Source organism: Echiichthys vipera (assembly GCF_963691815.1).
Source record: "Echiichthys vipera genome assembly, chromosome: 11".
Lineage (NCBI taxonomy): Eukaryota > Metazoa > Chordata > Actinopteri > Perciformes > Trachinidae > Echiichthys > Echiichthys vipera.
The window spans coordinates 2882910-2900409 of NC_139836.1; the positions used below are offsets into that span (position 1 = coordinate 2882910).

General features: G+C 48.6%; 1 protein-coding gene across 1 annotated transcript in view; it reads right to left on the reverse strand.

Annotated features, from left to right (window-relative positions):
* Positions 1-17500, reverse strand: part of arfgef3 (ARFGEF family member 3) — a gene marked incomplete at both ends in the record, with an annotated part of 58797 nt that overhangs the window by 10844 nt on the left and 30453 nt on the right. The window contains 15 exons of the mRNA XM_083922550.1: positions 3301-3403; positions 3594-3708; positions 5798-5974; positions 6096-6224; positions 6325-6469; positions 6965-7068; positions 8029-8151; positions 8333-8474; positions 10425-10604; positions 10758-10903; positions 11668-11801; positions 14046-14357; positions 14741-14891; positions 16413-16517; positions 17119-17334. Coding sequence (XP_083778676.1) covers positions 3301-3403; positions 3594-3708; positions 5798-5974; positions 6096-6224; positions 6325-6469; positions 6965-7068; positions 8029-8151; positions 8333-8474; positions 10425-10604; positions 10758-10903; positions 11668-11801; positions 14046-14357; positions 14741-14891; positions 16413-16517; positions 17119-17334 — 2282 coding nt within the window. The remainder of the gene's footprint in view (positions 1-3300; positions 3404-3593; positions 3709-5797; positions 5975-6095; positions 6225-6324; positions 6470-6964; positions 7069-8028; positions 8152-8332; positions 8475-10424; positions 10605-10757; positions 10904-11667; positions 11802-14045; positions 14358-14740; positions 14892-16412; positions 16518-17118; positions 17335-17500) is intronic.

Here is a 17500-nt window from a genome sequence, read left to right on the forward strand (position 1 = left end):
CACTTTCATCTGCACTTAGCTGGAACGGCTAACGCTAACGGCTAACGCTAACTGTCAGTCAAACTCCTCTAATCCTTGTTTTTATGCTGTGATTTTCTGGAGGGGACGGGTTCAAACAGGCTCAAACAGACTCCGGTCTCCTGGAGCTACTGGGCCGGGTCTGACCAACCTGGCAACCCCACTGCTGGAATCATAATTTTTGTTGTTGCGACTATGATCTTGAGACACTAGATGGAGGTGTTCTGCTTGTTCTCCATATTCAACCTTTAAATAATATTCTTCTTTTTACATTTTTTTTTTTAAATCAACAAACTGGTACAGAAAACGTACAACCGATTTTCTTCCCCGGTCTCGGGGGCAGCAGCTTTAGCAGGGGACCCCAAACTTCCTTTTCCCGGGCCACATTAACCAGCTCTAACTGGGGGATCCTGAGGCGTTCCCAGGCCAGTGTGGAGATCTAATCTCTCCACCTGGTCCTGGGTCTTCCCCGAGGCCTCCTCCCAGCTGGACGTGCCTGGAACACCTCCCTAGGGAGGCGCCCAGGGTTCATCCTTACCAGATGATCCTGAACCACCTTAACTGGCTCCTTTCAACGCAAAGGAGCAGCGGCTCTACTCCGAGTTCCTCACGGATGCTGAACTTCTCCCCCTCTCTCTAAGGGAGACTCCAGCCCCCCTCCTGAGGAATGAGGAAACACATTTCGGCCGCTTGTTCTCGCGACCTGGTTCTTTGGGTCCTGACCCAGCTTTCATGACCACAAGTGAGGGTAGGAACGAAGACTGACCGGTAGATCGAGAGCTTTGCCTTCCGGCTCAGCTCTCTTTTCGACTGCAACACACTATTGAATGTGGATTTCATATCGTTTTGAAAGACGTGATATCGAAAGTATCTGGTATTGCAATCACAAGATGGACGACTCCGAAACAATGACTCCAGCCACAGCTGATCTGCAGGGACCTCCACATAGATTATAAAAAACCCATTTCATTTGATCTCCCTGATAAAAAAATCCTCCTCAAAGTTCCAGTTTAATATGAAGCTGCAGCTGTGAAGGGATCAAACAGGAGCTCTTATATAAATGACCATAAGACCTAAATAAATATGTTGTGCAACATGAAACACAACATGCGACGCAGGGAGAAAAGCTGGTGCATGAACTGTGCGACTGCAGGCTGAGAGCATGTTGAGCTTTATGTTGGGTCTGTAAATTTAACTGAGACCTTTAAGCTTCAAACAAACAAGAGAACAATGACCTTTGACGTTCATCCCTCAGAGAAATTTCACCGCGAGCTGTTTCACCCAGAAGAAAAAGACGCGTTTTAACTTTTATGTTTTGCAGACGACACGCTCCTTATCACTTCTCACTTATTGGAGTCCCTCTGTAACATTAAGGAGGTGTGGTTGGATGACAGCATGGCTTCCTGCTCATCCTCTGCTGTGGATGCATCTCCGGTGTGGCGTTTAAGTGTTTTTGTAACAAAATCTGGAATTCACAAGTTTGTTAAATATGCAACACCTCCTGCTCTGCTCCAGGCGTGCAATCAGACACCTGCGTCTCACCTGAGTGAATAAAACTATTGACGTGCTCCACCACCAGCTCGCAGCACAGGCCGATGGCGTGTTTGAAGTTTGCAGCCGCCACATCCCAGTAGGAGTGGTCGCCGTGGCTACGCTACAGCCACAGTGCCATCACAGGGAGCAGCAGCTGGATGACGGAGAAGATGGCGAACCCCGGACCTGGAGGTTCATCTTTTATGTTTTGCAGACGACACGCTCCTTATCACTTCTCACTTATTTAGTTTGTACTTATTTTATTTCAACATGCTGCTAAACTGCACGCTGCGTATTGTTGTATATTGTATAAACCTGCGTTTAACCACAATGTCTGCTGCACTGTGTCACATTTAGTTAATGTTGATTTATTGTATCTTAGCTTTACTTTGATGTGATTTATGTTTTTATGCTTATTGTTACTCTGATCCTTTCCCATCTTTGTATTGAAACTGTTGCACAATCATTTCCCTCGGGATAAATAAACAAAGCTTTTTGAATCTTGAATCTTGTTCTTGTCTTTCCCTTCTCTCCTCATCCTCCTCTCCCCTTCCCTTTGCCTCCTCTTCACTCTCCATGTCCAGGTGAACCCGCAGTAGCCAGAGAGAACAACTGTCTGAACGCGGCCAAGGCCTGCAACCTGAGCGACACGTGTCAGACGTACCGCTCGGCCTACATCAGCCCCTGCACCAGCCGCGTGTCCGCCGCCGAAGTCTGCAACAAGAGGAAGTGCCACGAGGCCCTGCGGCAGTTCTTCGACAAGGCAAGGCAACTTCTGACACGAGCGCGTCACAAACCACACTGGGTGTTATTTTCCAAACGGCTGATATCTGATAAAAGCCGAACGTCCACCACAAAGGGCCGGCTTCTAAAGGGAGAAGGATTTTGATCTTGAACGTCTGTAATGCAGCGAACAACTGGAACTCTCATTTGCTCTGTTACCGTCTGAAAATCATATTTTACGGAAACAAGCAAAAACAAAATCTGTCAAAGGCAGTGAGCTGCTCATCGTCATCATCGTCTCTCTCACTAAAACACACACACACACACACACACACACAGATGTGGCTCTAAGCTGTAAAGCTGCTTAGCCGCAGTCAGTCAGCTGCCACACGACGGCAGGAACACAAAAAATGCCTCAATGTCACCTCTAACACACGCGTACGCACGCACGCATGTACGCACACACGCATGCTCACACACACACACACACACTGACACACACACACACACACACGCACGTACGCACGCACACACACACACACTTATGGAGTGCAACTTTAAAGCAACATTTTCTTTAATCAGTCAGAATAAAAAAACAAGAGCGATGGAGCAGAAAAAAAACCTTGACCCAGTGAGAAAAAACAGCTGCAGGTGTGTGTGTGTGTGTGTGTGTGTGTGTGTGTGTGTGTGTGTGAGAGAGAGAGGTTAACTGGGGTTATCAAGCTTAACGTGGAGTGTGAGCATGTTGACAGTATTAAGAGCAGAGGCTTTCAGATTACTGCTGTCCCAACCAGCAGCTTCAGATTGAGGATGGATTATGAGGTCGACGACAGCGGAGCGGCGTGTTGACTGGGCTTCCATACGGGGATGTGTGTTCCCTTTCTCCTCTGGGTAGTCATCCTTTCTGTTTACATCTGTGTGTCTGCAGACTGGTAACATGCGAGCATGTGTGCCATTTAATGATACACCACTTCATCTGTGTGTGTGTGTGTGTGTGTGTGTGTGTGTGTGTGTGTGTGTGTGTACCTTGACAGGCTCTAACGTGGCAGAGAAGGCGTCCTGCAGAGCACAGCAGGCCAACCTCCACATTTCTTCTGTGAACACTGGACCCACTGTGACCAGAATATACCTGCAGACGCACGCAGAGCAGCAGAAACAACAGTGCACATCCATTAGACAGAGGAAACAAATCAAACTATTATCCAAACACGAGGCGGGCATCAGGGCTGTCGAGTTATCTGTCGATTATTATTTATTTAGGCAATAAAGATCTCGACATTTGTGATTTTGATATAAAACCGTTCGGCTCGTGTCGTCACCTGATGCAGGAGCAGCCCACTCTGGAGATGGTCTCCGCGGGCTCAGACACGCAGGTCACCAGAAGTTTGAACAGATCCTTCAACATCAGGTTGATCAGAGACTCGTAACCAATATCTGCAACACACACACGCACACACACACACACACACACACACACACACACACACACACAGACAGACAGACAGACACACACACACACACACACACGCACACACACACACACACAGGACGAGCCCGTTAGCACGTGGGGATAGAGATGTAGCGGCCACACTTTAATTTGACTAAAGGAGGAGGTCAGTGGAACAGTCATCAGTCATGCTCTACTTCACTTCGGCGCACAAACGCACGTTACACAAGACAAATGAAAATAACAGCTCATCAGATCTGTGACGGAGAAACCAAAGATACACACTGTGGGCGTGGCCTCCTTTTGAAGTTGAGTGAAGGTGGATGCATGAAGGGTCATATGTAGGTGATTGATTTACAGAGAATAGCAGGGTTGGAAAAGTAGAATACTTGAATCCTTTGTGGAGGCACCTTCTGCTTTAATTACAGCATCAGTCTGTTTGGATCTGTTTTTACAGCTCTGTGCACCTAGAGTGGGCAATATTTCCCCGTTCTTCCTGCAGAACTGTTGGAGTTCAGTCAGATTCTGTGGTGAGCACTGATGGACTGCACTCTTCAGGTCCATCCACAGATGTTCTTTAGGATTCAGGTCCGGGCTCTGACTCGGCCTCTCTAGGACATTCACCTCCCTGTCCTTAAGCCACTGTGTTGTTTTTATGGAGGTGTGTTTTGGGTCGTTGTCATGCTGGAAGGTGAAGTGTCTAACAGAGGGCTGCAGGTTTTCCTAAAGAATTTGGGTGGACTAGGCAGCATCCATTTTCCCTTCAATCCTGAGCAACTGCCCAGTCCCTGCTGAAGAGAAACAAGTCCCCAACATAATGCTGCCACCACCAGGCTTCACTGTAGGGAAGCTGTGTTTGGTTTCTGACAAACATAGAGCTCAGAGTTCAGCCCAAACCCATGCCCGAACCACCACAACTGGCTCCTTTCAACGCAAAGGAGCAGCAGCTCTACTCCGAGTTCCTCACGGATGCTGAACTTCTCCCCCTCGTGATCACACTGTCCTCCCGGACCGAGACCCGGACTTTAGGGTACTTGTGCCCCCTCCCTCTCCCCCCCGCGCCCCAGCCCCGTTTGTACTCACACTGCCAGGGCCTCGGCCAATGCTTCTTGCTGTCCATACGTCATCACGCGTAACACGTCACACGCATTGATCGCGTGTGTGTGGCTTTGTTTCCAAATCTTTCCGTAGACCTCTGAGTTTTTGTGCGTCTTGTCGACTGTTTTTGAATCTTTTCATCGACCAAATCTGCAGTAAACACTCCACCTCCGCATCACACCAACGTGAACCTTTCACCGCCATTGTTGTTGTTGTTAAATGTCCGCGCATGGTCCGTCCTTCTATTTACATGTCCGAACAGGCGGACATAACGCTACTGCCGTAGGGCTCGTGCTCGTGCGCGTGCGCGTGCACGTGCGCACGCTCGTGCTCGTACATGTGCAAACGGCTCCGCTAAAGCCCACCTCTTTCAAGCGGGCCGTGGACGGCCCGCTTGAAAGAGGTGGGCTTTAGCGGAGCGGGTGCACTCTTTAGCTGAAAAACCGGTTTTGGCCGCGGCCAAAAGGACAGTGTGATCACGAGACTCCAGCCCCCCTCCTGAGGAAACACATTTCACACGCTTGCACCTGGCACGTTGCAGATATTGGTGATAAACCAGACGTCTCAGCAGTCAAAAGCTTCGACAAGTCCACGCTGAAGAAGACTCAGGTTCAAGAGAAAAACACGCTGCCAACCACACAAAACCATGGAGCAGGAGAAGGCAGCACAATGAAGACCAGTCCTTCGGTGAACTGTACTTTACACCAGCTATGACTTTTGTTCAAGCTATTCCAACAAGTTTTCCAAATTGAGGTACTGCAAAGTGACAACACTGCCTGTAAAACTACCACGCCACTCGCACTTCTGTACGAATAAGGAAGTGTGGTTGGATGACAGCATGGCTTCCTGCTCATCCTCTGCTGTGGATGCATCTCCGGTGTGGCGTTTAAGTGCTTTTATATCAAAATGTGGAATTCACAAGTTTGTTATATCTGCCACCTCCTGCTCCAGGCGTGCAATCAGACACCTGTGTCTCACCTGAGTGAATAAAACTGTTGACGTGCTCCACCACCAGCTCGCAGCACAGGCCGATGGCGTGTTTGAAGTTTGCAGCCGCCACATCCCAGTAGGAGTGGTCGCCGTGGCTACGCTGCAGCCACAGCGCCATCACAGGAAGCAGCAGCTGGATGACGGAGAATATGGCGAACCCCGGACCTGGAGGGTGGAGGAGGAGGAGACAACCGCAGGGAGTTTACGATCAAAGAGAAGAACAGAAACAAACAGCTCGAGATGCTCGGTTCTGTTGGACGTCCGCAGCCACGCGTGTCCGTCTCACCTGGCACGTTGGTGACCTCTCTGAGCAGCGCGAAGAGCAGCTCCAGGGTCGGCGGTTGGTGTTGGCGAGGACAGTTGGACACTGCCGCCGTGAGCTGCTCCAGTAACAAAATCCACACCTGGATCAGACCTGGAGGACGGAGGACGCGGAAACACACAGACGGGGTCAGAGCGAGGGATGGAGGGGGAGGGGGGGCAGATGGGATCAAAAAGGACGAAGGGAACAGAACCTGTGTCATCGTCAAACTCCTGCAGGACGCAGTCCATCCCGTCCTCGGTGCTGATGGAGCGTTCCTGTGATCTCATGGGCAGGCTGGCGAGCCGCGCCCCCAGGAACACCGGCTTGGACTGCATCTTGTAGATCTTTGCCAGCAGCTGTCAATCAACCAGGCTTCATTAAGTCACAGGGAAGATGGGAACGAACACTTGCATATACTCATCTCTGCAGCGCTGCATGTTGCTAAATGTGTTATTTTGGGACTGGAGAGGAAAATGTGTTGGTGTCATTTATGAAACAATATTAAAAGATGATCCCTGATCAGGAACTTTTACGTTTTAATTTGAAACTCTTGTTTTTATTTTGCAACAGGCAAAACTGTATATTATTTACTTTCTAACCTATAAATGTATCAAATTAGCTCTTGGCGTTTTTACAGTTTTTTATATATTTTGAATTATTTGTCTTTGTTTCATGCTTTTATTTCATGGATCGCTGCGTTTTGTCCATTCTAATCTGTTCCTTATGTGTCACGTCTTGCTTTATTGTTCATATTCTGATGCATGTTTCAGTGAGTTTACCCTGTTATCACTAAAGTAACCTGAAAAGTATTGAGCTTACATTTGCAGCACTAACAAATGAGAGGCTCCTACCTGTGAACATTTGCGGAGGTAGTCGAGAGCAGGCAGGCAGAGGTCGGTGGAGCTGTACCCCGATGCGTGGACGCAGTCCCCGATCTCCCTGTAGTCCACCTCTCCTGCACGCAAAAGAATCATTTGGTTCAAATCGACCGTGAAATGGTTTTTGTTACTGTGCAAAGAAATAACCAACTCAAGTGATGCAGAACGTTTCTGACTCTTGTTTGTAATGAAACACGCTGAGAACTGTAAAAGTTAGAAATACTGATTTAAGAAGCCAGTGCGTGTGTGTGTGTGTGTGTGTGTGCGTGCGTGCGTGTGTGTGTGTGCGTGCGTGCGTGTGTGTTTAGTGTTTGCAGTGAGGAATAAAAAGGTTATTTCTAAAAAAGTAAACAGCTGCAGTCTTGTTTATTTCCCACTGATGTAGAAAACTTTGACTCACTGAAACTTCACAAACTTCACTTTTCACTTTGAAAACTAGACTGAAAACTTTTATGTTCACCTTAACTTTTAACACCTGCACTGTTTTGATTATTGTCTGTGTTTTTATTCTCTTTGTCTTTCTGTAATGCATTTGAATTCATGACCTGTTGTGCTGTGAAGCACTTTGAGTCTGCCTTGTGTATGAAAAGTGCGTTACAAATAAAGCTGCCTTGCATAAATACTTTCATATTTCTAATAAAACACGTGGTATTGGATCGGTGCCTGGACGTCAGTACTCGACCATACTGATGCATTTTCGGCAGAATCGGACGCCTTTCTCAAACTGGTAACAAAATCGGAACAACTGACTTTACGCTGCACCTGAAAGAAGCAGTATAACGCGTATAACAAGTGATAGTGACTGGAAGGATGAGCTCAGAAGTGTCAAAAATGTAAAACCATGTGGTGGTTGTTAAAGGGTTAAGGTGTTAAAGGGTTAAGTATGGACACAAAAAACAAAAACATTTAGTTTAATTTGTGTTGATGTGCAGAAATATTTTGCCTCTCAAATGTTAAATGTGATTTTTTTTGCAGAAACTCTAAAAAAACTGAGTGAAGTCACAAAGATTCACATGATTTACACAAGTGATACAGACCTAAGCCTTTGACGAACTTCATGAGGCACATGATGTAGTCGGTGGCAGCGTTGGCGAACACTTGGATGTTGTCGGTGTTGATGAAAGCCTCAAAGACATCGAACACGGGAGCCTGGGACTTCCCTGGAGGAGAGAACGGCAGGCAGGGAGAGAGCGGCAGGGAGGGAGGGAGGGAGGGATAGATGGAAGGAAGGGAGAAGGGAGGACAGGGAGGAAGGAAGAATTGACGGGAGGAGATGATTAAATGGTACTTTTTTAAACTAAAGCGTGTGCACGGGTGTGGGACAGAGCCTGTCAGACGTACCCATGGAGTACTCTCCCAGCAGGTAGTCTTTAGTGTCGGTCTTGCTGCTGTGCACGGTCCTCAGAGCGCTGAACAGAGGCCTCCACCCCGACAGGATCTGAGGAGAACACATCTCCACCAGCTCGCCTATGGACGTGATCACCTGCAGGGACACACGCAGAGAGACATCGTCTATACGCTGCTGAGTGAAGCGCTTCAGATCGACTTGTTGTGATATATTTTTTATTATTATTATTATGATTATGATTCTCCAGGTCCATACAGTCAATGATACTGCATCTTAGGGGGCACTCACACTGTCCTTCCGCACCGGGCCAAAACAGGTTTTTCAGCTAAAGCCTAGTGCGTTTGACCAGTGTGAGTGCAACCGCTCCGCGCATAACTGCGGCCAGCTGGCCGTCTATGGCCCGCCTGAGAGAGGTGGGCTTTTGTAGAGCGCGTTTGCACATGTACGAGCACGAGCGCACGCACATGTACGAGCACGAAGCCTACGGCGGTTCTGAGGTCATTTCCTGTGCGCCTGTTGGGACATAGAAAAAAGAAGGAGGGACCATGCGCGGACATTTCAAACAATGGCGGTGAAAGGTTGACGTTGGTGTGATGCGGAGGTGGAGTGTTTACTGCAGATTTGGTCGATGAAAATATTCAAAAACAGTCGACAAGACGCACAAAAACTCCGAGGTCTACGGAAAGATCTGGAAACAAAGCCACGCATCGCCATGACGTCATCAATGCGTGTGACGTGTTACGGCGTGATGACGTATAGGCAGCAAGAAGCATTCTCCGAGGCCCAGGTAGTGTGAGTACAAACGGGCCTGGAGGGGGGGACAAGGACCCTAAAGCACGGGGCACGGGACGGACGCACAGTGGGAGGGCGCCCTTATACTCATTCAGCTATTTGCAAATGTACAACTGTAGTTACCCCAGACATAGTAAAAAGTAAAAACGCCTGTACGGACCCATTATTATTCTCTCATCCAGTAATTATACATACAGTATAACCGTCTTTCTTAAATATAGTCGAATAAGAACTTAATAAACTAACATGTTGGGGTAAAACTCAGTGACATACAAAGCCCTCTACAGAGGGAGTATAAAACAATACAAAAATCCACTTTAGACAAATGATGGTCGTGTCGGTGTGATGTACGTTTCCCATCTTTCCCAAAACTGTTGCAGCATCAAAACAAACGTAATCCTTTCCATCTTAAAAATGTCACAGATGATGTCGACCCATTCCTCCACACTGGCTGTTCCTGGTTTTAACCACCTTCTAGTAACAGCTTTTCTGCCAGCGGCACTTAGGCAGTAACTCAATTTTAAATTGAATGTCCATCTGAAAAATGCTTTGCAAAATTCATACACCTCCTGCCGAAATGGAATCAATGATGCACAGGACGGGAATATGTGAAACGATGTGCTTCGGGGCGCCCGCGCCGTCTCCAGCATGCAGGAGATTTGTGTATTGCCTCTTTTGAGCTGGAGAGATGAAAAACCTTATAAAGTTTTTTCAGCAAAACTCTATAAACGCTATAAAGTTGAGCTTGAAGTTTACATTGTGACAAAGAGAGAGCTGAGGAAGGCAAAGCTCTGGATCTACCGGTCAATCTTGGTTCCTACCCTCACCTGTGGTCATGAAAGCTGGGTCAGGACCCAAAGAACGAGGTCGCGGGTACAAGCGGCCGAAATGGGTTTCCTCAGGAGGGGGTCTGGAGTCTCCCTTAGAGCGAGGGGGAGAAGTTCAGCATCCGTGAGGAACTCGGAGTAGAGCCGCTGCTCCTTTGCGTTGAAAGGAGCCAGTTGAGGTGGTTCAGGATCATCTGGTAAGGATGCCCCCTGGGCGCCTCCCTAGGGAGGTGTTCCAGGCACGTCCAGCTGGGAGGAGGCCTCGGGGAAGACCCAGGACCAGGTGGAGAGATTAGATCTCCACACTGGCCTGGGAACGCCTCAGGATCCCCCAGTTAGAGCTGGTTAATGTGGCCCGGGAAAGGGAAGTTTGGGGTCCCCTGCTAAAGCTGCTGTCCCCGCGACCCGACCCCGGATAAGAGGCTGAAGATGAGATGTTCAAATGTGTCAGAAGAGATCCCTTTACCTGGTCCTGCACGTCCTCATCGCACAGCTCCAGCTGCATGATGTGCTCGAAGGGCCTGAACAGCGCCTCGTTGAAGTGGAAGTGTGGAAGCTCCGCCCAGCTCGTCAGCACCTCCGTCAGAACGTCGTGGATGAAGGACACCGCCTTCTGGGATACGTGGCGCTCTTTGTGACACGCCGCCTGTGAGAAGGAGAACATTTTACCGTGTTTACGTCGAAGCTTTTGAATGACAGGATCACATGCTCACGGTCTGCAGTAACATGAGCGACGCTGGACCCTTTCAGAGGGCTCCGTCTCTCCCTTCGTTTTCTAAAAGAGGCTGGAGCTCCCCACCTCCACCAGGTGCGGGGCCACCACGCTCCAGGCCCTCATCATGTGGAGCAGAGGTCGGTTCTTGTTCCGGACGATCCTCAGCATGCTCTCGCCCAGACGGAAGAGATGGAGAGCGCTGCGTCGCTCCAGCGTCGACCTGGCCTCTCCTACGGACACACAGAGGGGACAGAAAGACTCTTTATTTACGCTAATAATCAGTTCTAATCATCCTACCCAATGAGAGATTTGCTTTGCATTCAGAACTGTAATTAATAAAGACATTATACAGGCGCAATATTCAAAACAGTGATTAGCTCGGGGCAGCACGGTGAAGGCATTCAAAGGTCTTTTTTAACCACTAATCCTGCTGAAAATAACAGCAAACCTCTGCAGCAGCATGAGAAGAGTCCCTACACACAAAACAAAGCACCAATGGGCTCCTTCCTTTGGGGTTGACTTTGGTAATCCACTTGAATGGACTTTACTATGAGAGGAGTTGGTACAGGGGCCAGTAGGTAAGTCTTTAAAACACTGTTTAATAAACTCTGGCTTCACTAACTACGCTGATGACGCTTTGTTGTGTGTGTAGGGACTCTTCTCATGCTGCTGCAGAGGTTTATGTTATTTTCAGCAGAATTAGTGGTTAAAAAAGACCTTTGAATGCCTTCACCGTGCTGTGAGTGTTAGTGACTCTCCGAGATTTAGCCGTTAATATTTGTTACACGAAAAAAAATATCTTGTTGGCTGATTTGATGGGTCTATTTTCCGGAAAAGACCCTGTGATGATTTTACGCCTGAATTTCACTTTAAGGTTGCTGGTGAAGCTTAGGTTATAGTTATGATAAGTATATTCACTGAAGCAATAAGCTGTGTGTGTGTGTGTGTGTGTGTGTGTGTGTGGGTGTGTGTGTGTGTGTGTGTGTGTGTGTACCTGGCATTGCCAGTGAATAGTCTCCGGTCTCAGTAACGGAGTCGAACAGCTGAGACTGAGAAGCTTTTCTGAGCTGCTGCAGGAAGCCGACGAGGCCGACCAGGTTCAGCTTGGTGGCTGCTTCTTCAAACAACCTGGAACACACACACACACACAGACACACACCCATCCACACACACACACACACACACACAGAAGCGGTCCGTCATTGCCTACATTGATATTTATGCCTTGTGACATAATTCGATATCTTCAAACCCTTTATATCCCTAAAATCTGTACAACCTCAGCCAAAAGGTCATAGAAGTCATTAAACAATAATAATTAATAAAAAGCACTGAAATTGTGTCATAAAAAATTAAATACTAAAAATCAGACATGCTTTTTAAGCGTGCAGCGTGATGTCGGCAGAGACCGCAGCCTCGTCTCGCTGCTGCAGAGAGACTGCTCCGGACATTATGGATCTGATTTTAGATCATTTTATATGATATATATTATGATTATGTCGACAACAACCACCACACGGTCTGTTTTTAAAGGGTTAAAAATAAAAATGATGATGACAAACAGAGGTTCGTCACTACAGTTCTATGAGTCATGGAGGAAACAGAAAAAAAGGTTTCCTATGAAGTAGTGATGGATACTAAACATGTGAAATGTCGTATTTATGTGTTTTTCAGTCACACAGTGGTTCAGTAAAGTCAGACACGTCGAGAACCAGCCGTCTACAGCACAGATGCATTTAGAAAACGACCCAAATCTTTAAACAATCACAGGTCGTAAAGTGAAATGAGATGTGTTAAAAACCCCAGTGGACGCAGTAAACCCTCAGACAGCAGAGGAACACAGTTAGAGCCCACTGTTGGTGGGACGGCCCTGTGCACAGGACTGTTTACTATGCGCTGGCACCACTTTCTGCTTGTTAATGTGTTTCAGTCCATCTGCTGCAAAAGATCAGAGGGAGACGGGGTTTTTTGATTCGCTCCTAAAAGCAGCCCAGATAACTGGTTACGTAAGAGATGATCCGTGAAATAAACACAGTTTATTCGCTGGTTGGGTAAAGAAGCTCCGCGCTGCTGCTGCTGCTGCTGCTGCTGCTGCTGCTGCTGCTGCTGCTGCTGCTGTTGCTGCTGCTGCCATCGTGTGGATGTACAAAAGTCAATGTGGGTAAATGTGAACAATTCACATGTGTTCTGGCTCTGTCCTAAGACTGCAACATTTTGGGAAGATGTTAATTTGGCTATAGGCAGAATCGGGTTACAGTGTATCCCAGTCATGTACATTATTTTATCTTGGCGTCATTACATGGAGTGTTATGTTGAGAGGTGATAGATACATATAGAAAATGATGTTAGTAGCCTGTAAAAAAGGGCAATTACAAGAAAAAGGTACAAGACAGGCCCACTATCACAGGAAGACTGGATGGAAATAAGGACTGAAGAGGATCAGTGCTGCCGCAAGTGTGAGAACTGGACTGAACACATGAAAACGACAGGACGAGGACCTTCACACTGACATTAAAAAAGAAGGATCAAACTGTAGAAGCTTGGAGATCCAACATGTTCTCTTTCAGGTCTTTGGTTTTTATGTGCCCCCCCACACACACACACACTCCCGATTGTTTAACGTTTAAACACTGCTGAAGAAAAACGATAAAAGTAAAGTCAATCAAAAGAAAGTCAATGGGATCCAGGACCACAGCTCCTCCTGCAGAGCACCAACTACGTAATAATGTATTTGTCAAAACCCCATTTGGACCTAGAGTCCCCGTCCTGCTGGCTGCTACTTTGTGACGTGTCATTGAGCTGTTGAGGAACTGGAGTCATAAACCGAACTAAGGGTTCCCACCGCTTTAGAGATCGTTTCCAGGACTTTCAGTGGCGACAGACAGGGATCACAGCATACATTCATACGTTCCTCTATTTGGAAGTCTGATTTAAGATCATACTAAATGACACGGTGGTGTGGTGGTTAGCACTGTTCCTCACGGCGAGAGGGTTCCTGGTTCGAATCCAGACTGGGGCCCTTCTGTGTGGAGTTTGCATGTTGTCCCCGTGTCTGCGTGGGTTTTCTCCGGGTTCTCCGGTTTCCTCCCACAGTCCAAAGACGTGCAGGTGTTCGGTTCATTGATGACTCTAAATCACCCGTAGGTGTGAATGGTTGTCTGTCTCTGTTCGTCTCTATGTGTCCTGTGATAGACTGGCGTCCTGTCCAGGGTGGACCCCACCTCACGCCCGATGTCAGCTGGGATCGGCTCCAGCCTCCCGTGACCCCGACAAACGGTTGAAGATGAATGAATGATGAATGATCCTTCTTGTTATATCATAGAGATAACTCTGTGTTTGTGATGTTTTCTCGGTGTGATGCGTGTGTCCTACCTGTCCGCCTGTGTCGACAGCGTGCACACAGCCTTAGCGGCGCTGGTCCCGGTCATCAGGCTGCCGCCCTTCAGGTCCAAACCTCGGCCCCTGCTACTCTCCCTCAGCAGCTCCTGGATGGACAGAGGCTGGATGACCGGCTGGCTCAGACCCAGCTCCGAGGCCTCAGGGCTGGGCTCGCAGCTCAGCTCCATCCCCAGGTCCACGGCGCCCGCCTGCTGGCTCTGCTGGGTGATGGTGGTCAAAGAGGACGGCTGCGAGGAGCCGTCGCTGAAGTGGGTGTGCTCCAACGAGCTGATGTACTCAGTCACCCTAAAGGGGGAGAAAATAAGTTGTTTCCACAGTCGAACAGCTTCATTAGCTCTGAAGTTGTCTCTAAACCTGATACATGTGTGACTGCAATTCATGACCCAGCACCTGCAGCGCCGTCTGGTTCTGACTGATTACATTAAGGTCAAATAAATAAATTATGTGAAATTAGTTTGACTGAAATTGTTGGTTCTAGAGAGACGAGACTGACTGAAATATGATATATATAATAATAGCATGTGATGACTAAAAAGGATTAAAATAGTTTGTGTTCTTTGACAAGATCAGATCAGAAATGCCCAGATTTCAAGTTGATGTAGGATGAGGCGTGTGTGTGTGTGTGTGTGTGTGTGTGTGTGTGTGTGTGTGTGTGTGTGTGTGTGTACCTGAAGACATGCGGCCAGCAGTCGTGGTTGTGGCTCCCCATCTCCAGTCCTACGTTCAGGATGGCGTCCATACACAAGACGTGAGCCGTGTGGAGGCGAACTCCCTGAGGACGACTGATCTGCTCCAGACGCTGCTCAACACGCTGCTTCACTGGACACACACACACACACACACACACACACACGCGCACACACACACACACACACACACACACACAGACGCACGCGCACAGATAGACAGACAGACAGACACACACACTTCTTGTAAAAGAAGATGAGGAGGAGACGTGGCTGTAGTTCCACTCAGCGCTCACTAGGTGTCACCTAAAGCCTGTCTCTCACTCACAGCACCTTCTAGAAAACGAATGATCCGAACGGTTCTGGTTCAGCTGGTCTTTAATAGAAACATGCCAGGATTCAAAAGTCTCTTTTTATTTGGCTATCAAAGGGAAAAACAACCGTCCAGGTGTCTTTTTGTATCGGGTATCAGTTGTGTATTCATTTTGTTAGAACGTCCTAAAGAAGCACAGCGGTCCCTGTTCTTCTGAGTCTTCATTTACCGTCTGGGGTCAGAACGGGTCTGAACCCCAGAGCCAGGTGGCGTCACCTGAGGGGCCGTCCACACCAACGGGGGTATTTTTGAAACTCTGTGTTTCTCTGCACGGTTCGTCCTTTCATCCACACGTAACCGCAGCTGTGGGCTCCTGAAACCAGAGTTTATTGTAACCGGAGTCCAGGGTGAACTTTTTGGAAAAGTCCCGTTTCACAGTCGTGTGTGGACGGGAAAACCGAGGGACACCGCAATTTCTTGTCGACATGGTTTGACGTCAAACTGTGCGGCAGGGAAACAGTGAGGGCGCACTCACACTGTCCATCCGTACCTTGCCCAAGCACGTTTCACGGCTAAAGTCTGGTTCCTTTGACCAGTGTGAGTGCAACCGTACCGTTCCTAGGAGCTACGGCCCGTTTGGGAGAGGTGGGCTTTTGTAGAGCACGTTTGCACGTGTACGAGCACGAGGCCTACGGCGGTTCTGAGGTAATTTCCTGTGCGCCTGTTGGGACATAGAAAAAAGAAGGAGGGACCATGCGCGGACATTTCAAACAATGGCGGTGAAAGGTTCACGTTGGTGTGATGCGGAGGTGGAGTGTTTACTGCAGATTTGGTCGATGAAAAGATTCAAAAACAGTCGACAAGACGCACAAAAACTCAGAGGTCTACGGAAAGATCTGGAAAGAAAGCCACGCATCGGCATGACGTCATCAATGTGTGTGACGTGTTACGGCGTGATGACGTATAGGCAGCAAGAAGCATTCTCCGAGGCCCAGGTAGTGTGAGTACAAACGGGCCTGGAGGGGGGGACAAGGACCCTAAAGCACGGGGCACGGGACAGACGCACAGTGGGAGTGCGCCCTATGTTGTATCCATTGAGACTTGTGGAGCATTATAGACGTGACCAGCTGACGGAGGCAGATTTTGCGGTTTCATGTGGACAGAGATATTTTTGATCACATCAGTGGTGTGGACGGTAATTTTTTTTTTACTGGGGGCCATAAAGGTTTGGTTTGAAACGTCCCTGTGTTGGTGTGGACTCGGCCTGAGACGTGTCTGAGTGTTTATATCTGTGACAGTTGCTCCTGTGACTTCTCTCCTCCGTGTGTGTGCTCTCAGTACCTTGTGTGATGGCGTCGCCCACCTCTCCCACCTCCTTCTCCTCTTCCTGCACACACGAGGCCGCAGCCATCTGCGCTAAAGCCGAGGCACAGTTGGCAGCCACACCTGAAAGACACACACGAGCCATTGAGTCCCATTCATTTCCTCCCTTTCCTCTCGACTCTCATCCAAACTTTGCTAATCAGACATTTCACAGATTCACCCGCAGCGTGTTTTCTCCTCCTTTGGGCGTGTTTGAATGTTAACTGCCAGTAAAACCCTGTACCGCCCACGCTCACACACCGTCCTCTCTCCACAGTCAAGGTTGTACACCATGTGTTCATTCATATTCATAAGTGCGTCTGTGCTGATCATTTCAACCAGACGTCATGCCCGGCTGCGGAGGTTGTAAAAAATCGTTATTTCCCGGTAATCTCTCCTTAAAATCTGCAGTTAACCGTCTGAATGAAGACTTTCACCTCCCTGCTGACCTGCAGTGGAGCCGCTGAGTGTGCAGAGGGTGCAGGTTGTCACTGGGCAGCTGTCGCTTTTCAAATGTGTAACTTAAAGGGATATTACCCATTTTATTCTTAGTCTGTGTCAATGCAAGACGAGGGGGGTTCATTGTGAAGCTTTGAGCGGCTGTCTCTCTGCGTTGAAGGGAAGAAAAACAGTGTGATGCGTCTCGTTCTTATGGATACACACACGCGACACATGTTCCACCCACCCAAGGCGCAGCTGAGCGCAGCAGCTTTGCGTAGGCCGTCTAGACTCAGACAGATGGTGTCTCTCTCCCTCTGGCTCTGCTCTTTGACTCCCTCCGCTCCCAGGATGAAGGCGAGGCCCTTGGAGCTGCCCGCCATGCGGCCAGTCAGCGGCGTGGACAGGACGTCGATCAGGTTCTTCCACACGCCCGTGAGGATGAAGCGGGAGAACACGGCTCCTGAAAAACACACAAGCTGAGCTCAGGGAAGAGGAGGGAAGGAATCAAGTGGTTTTCAAGCTTGTCTCTTTGTGTCGGGGTCAGGGAGCAGCTGCAAACCTGCTCTACGCACTGGGATACGGACGAACAAGAAGGTTTGTGAGCAGCGCTGTGCCCCGCAGCCACC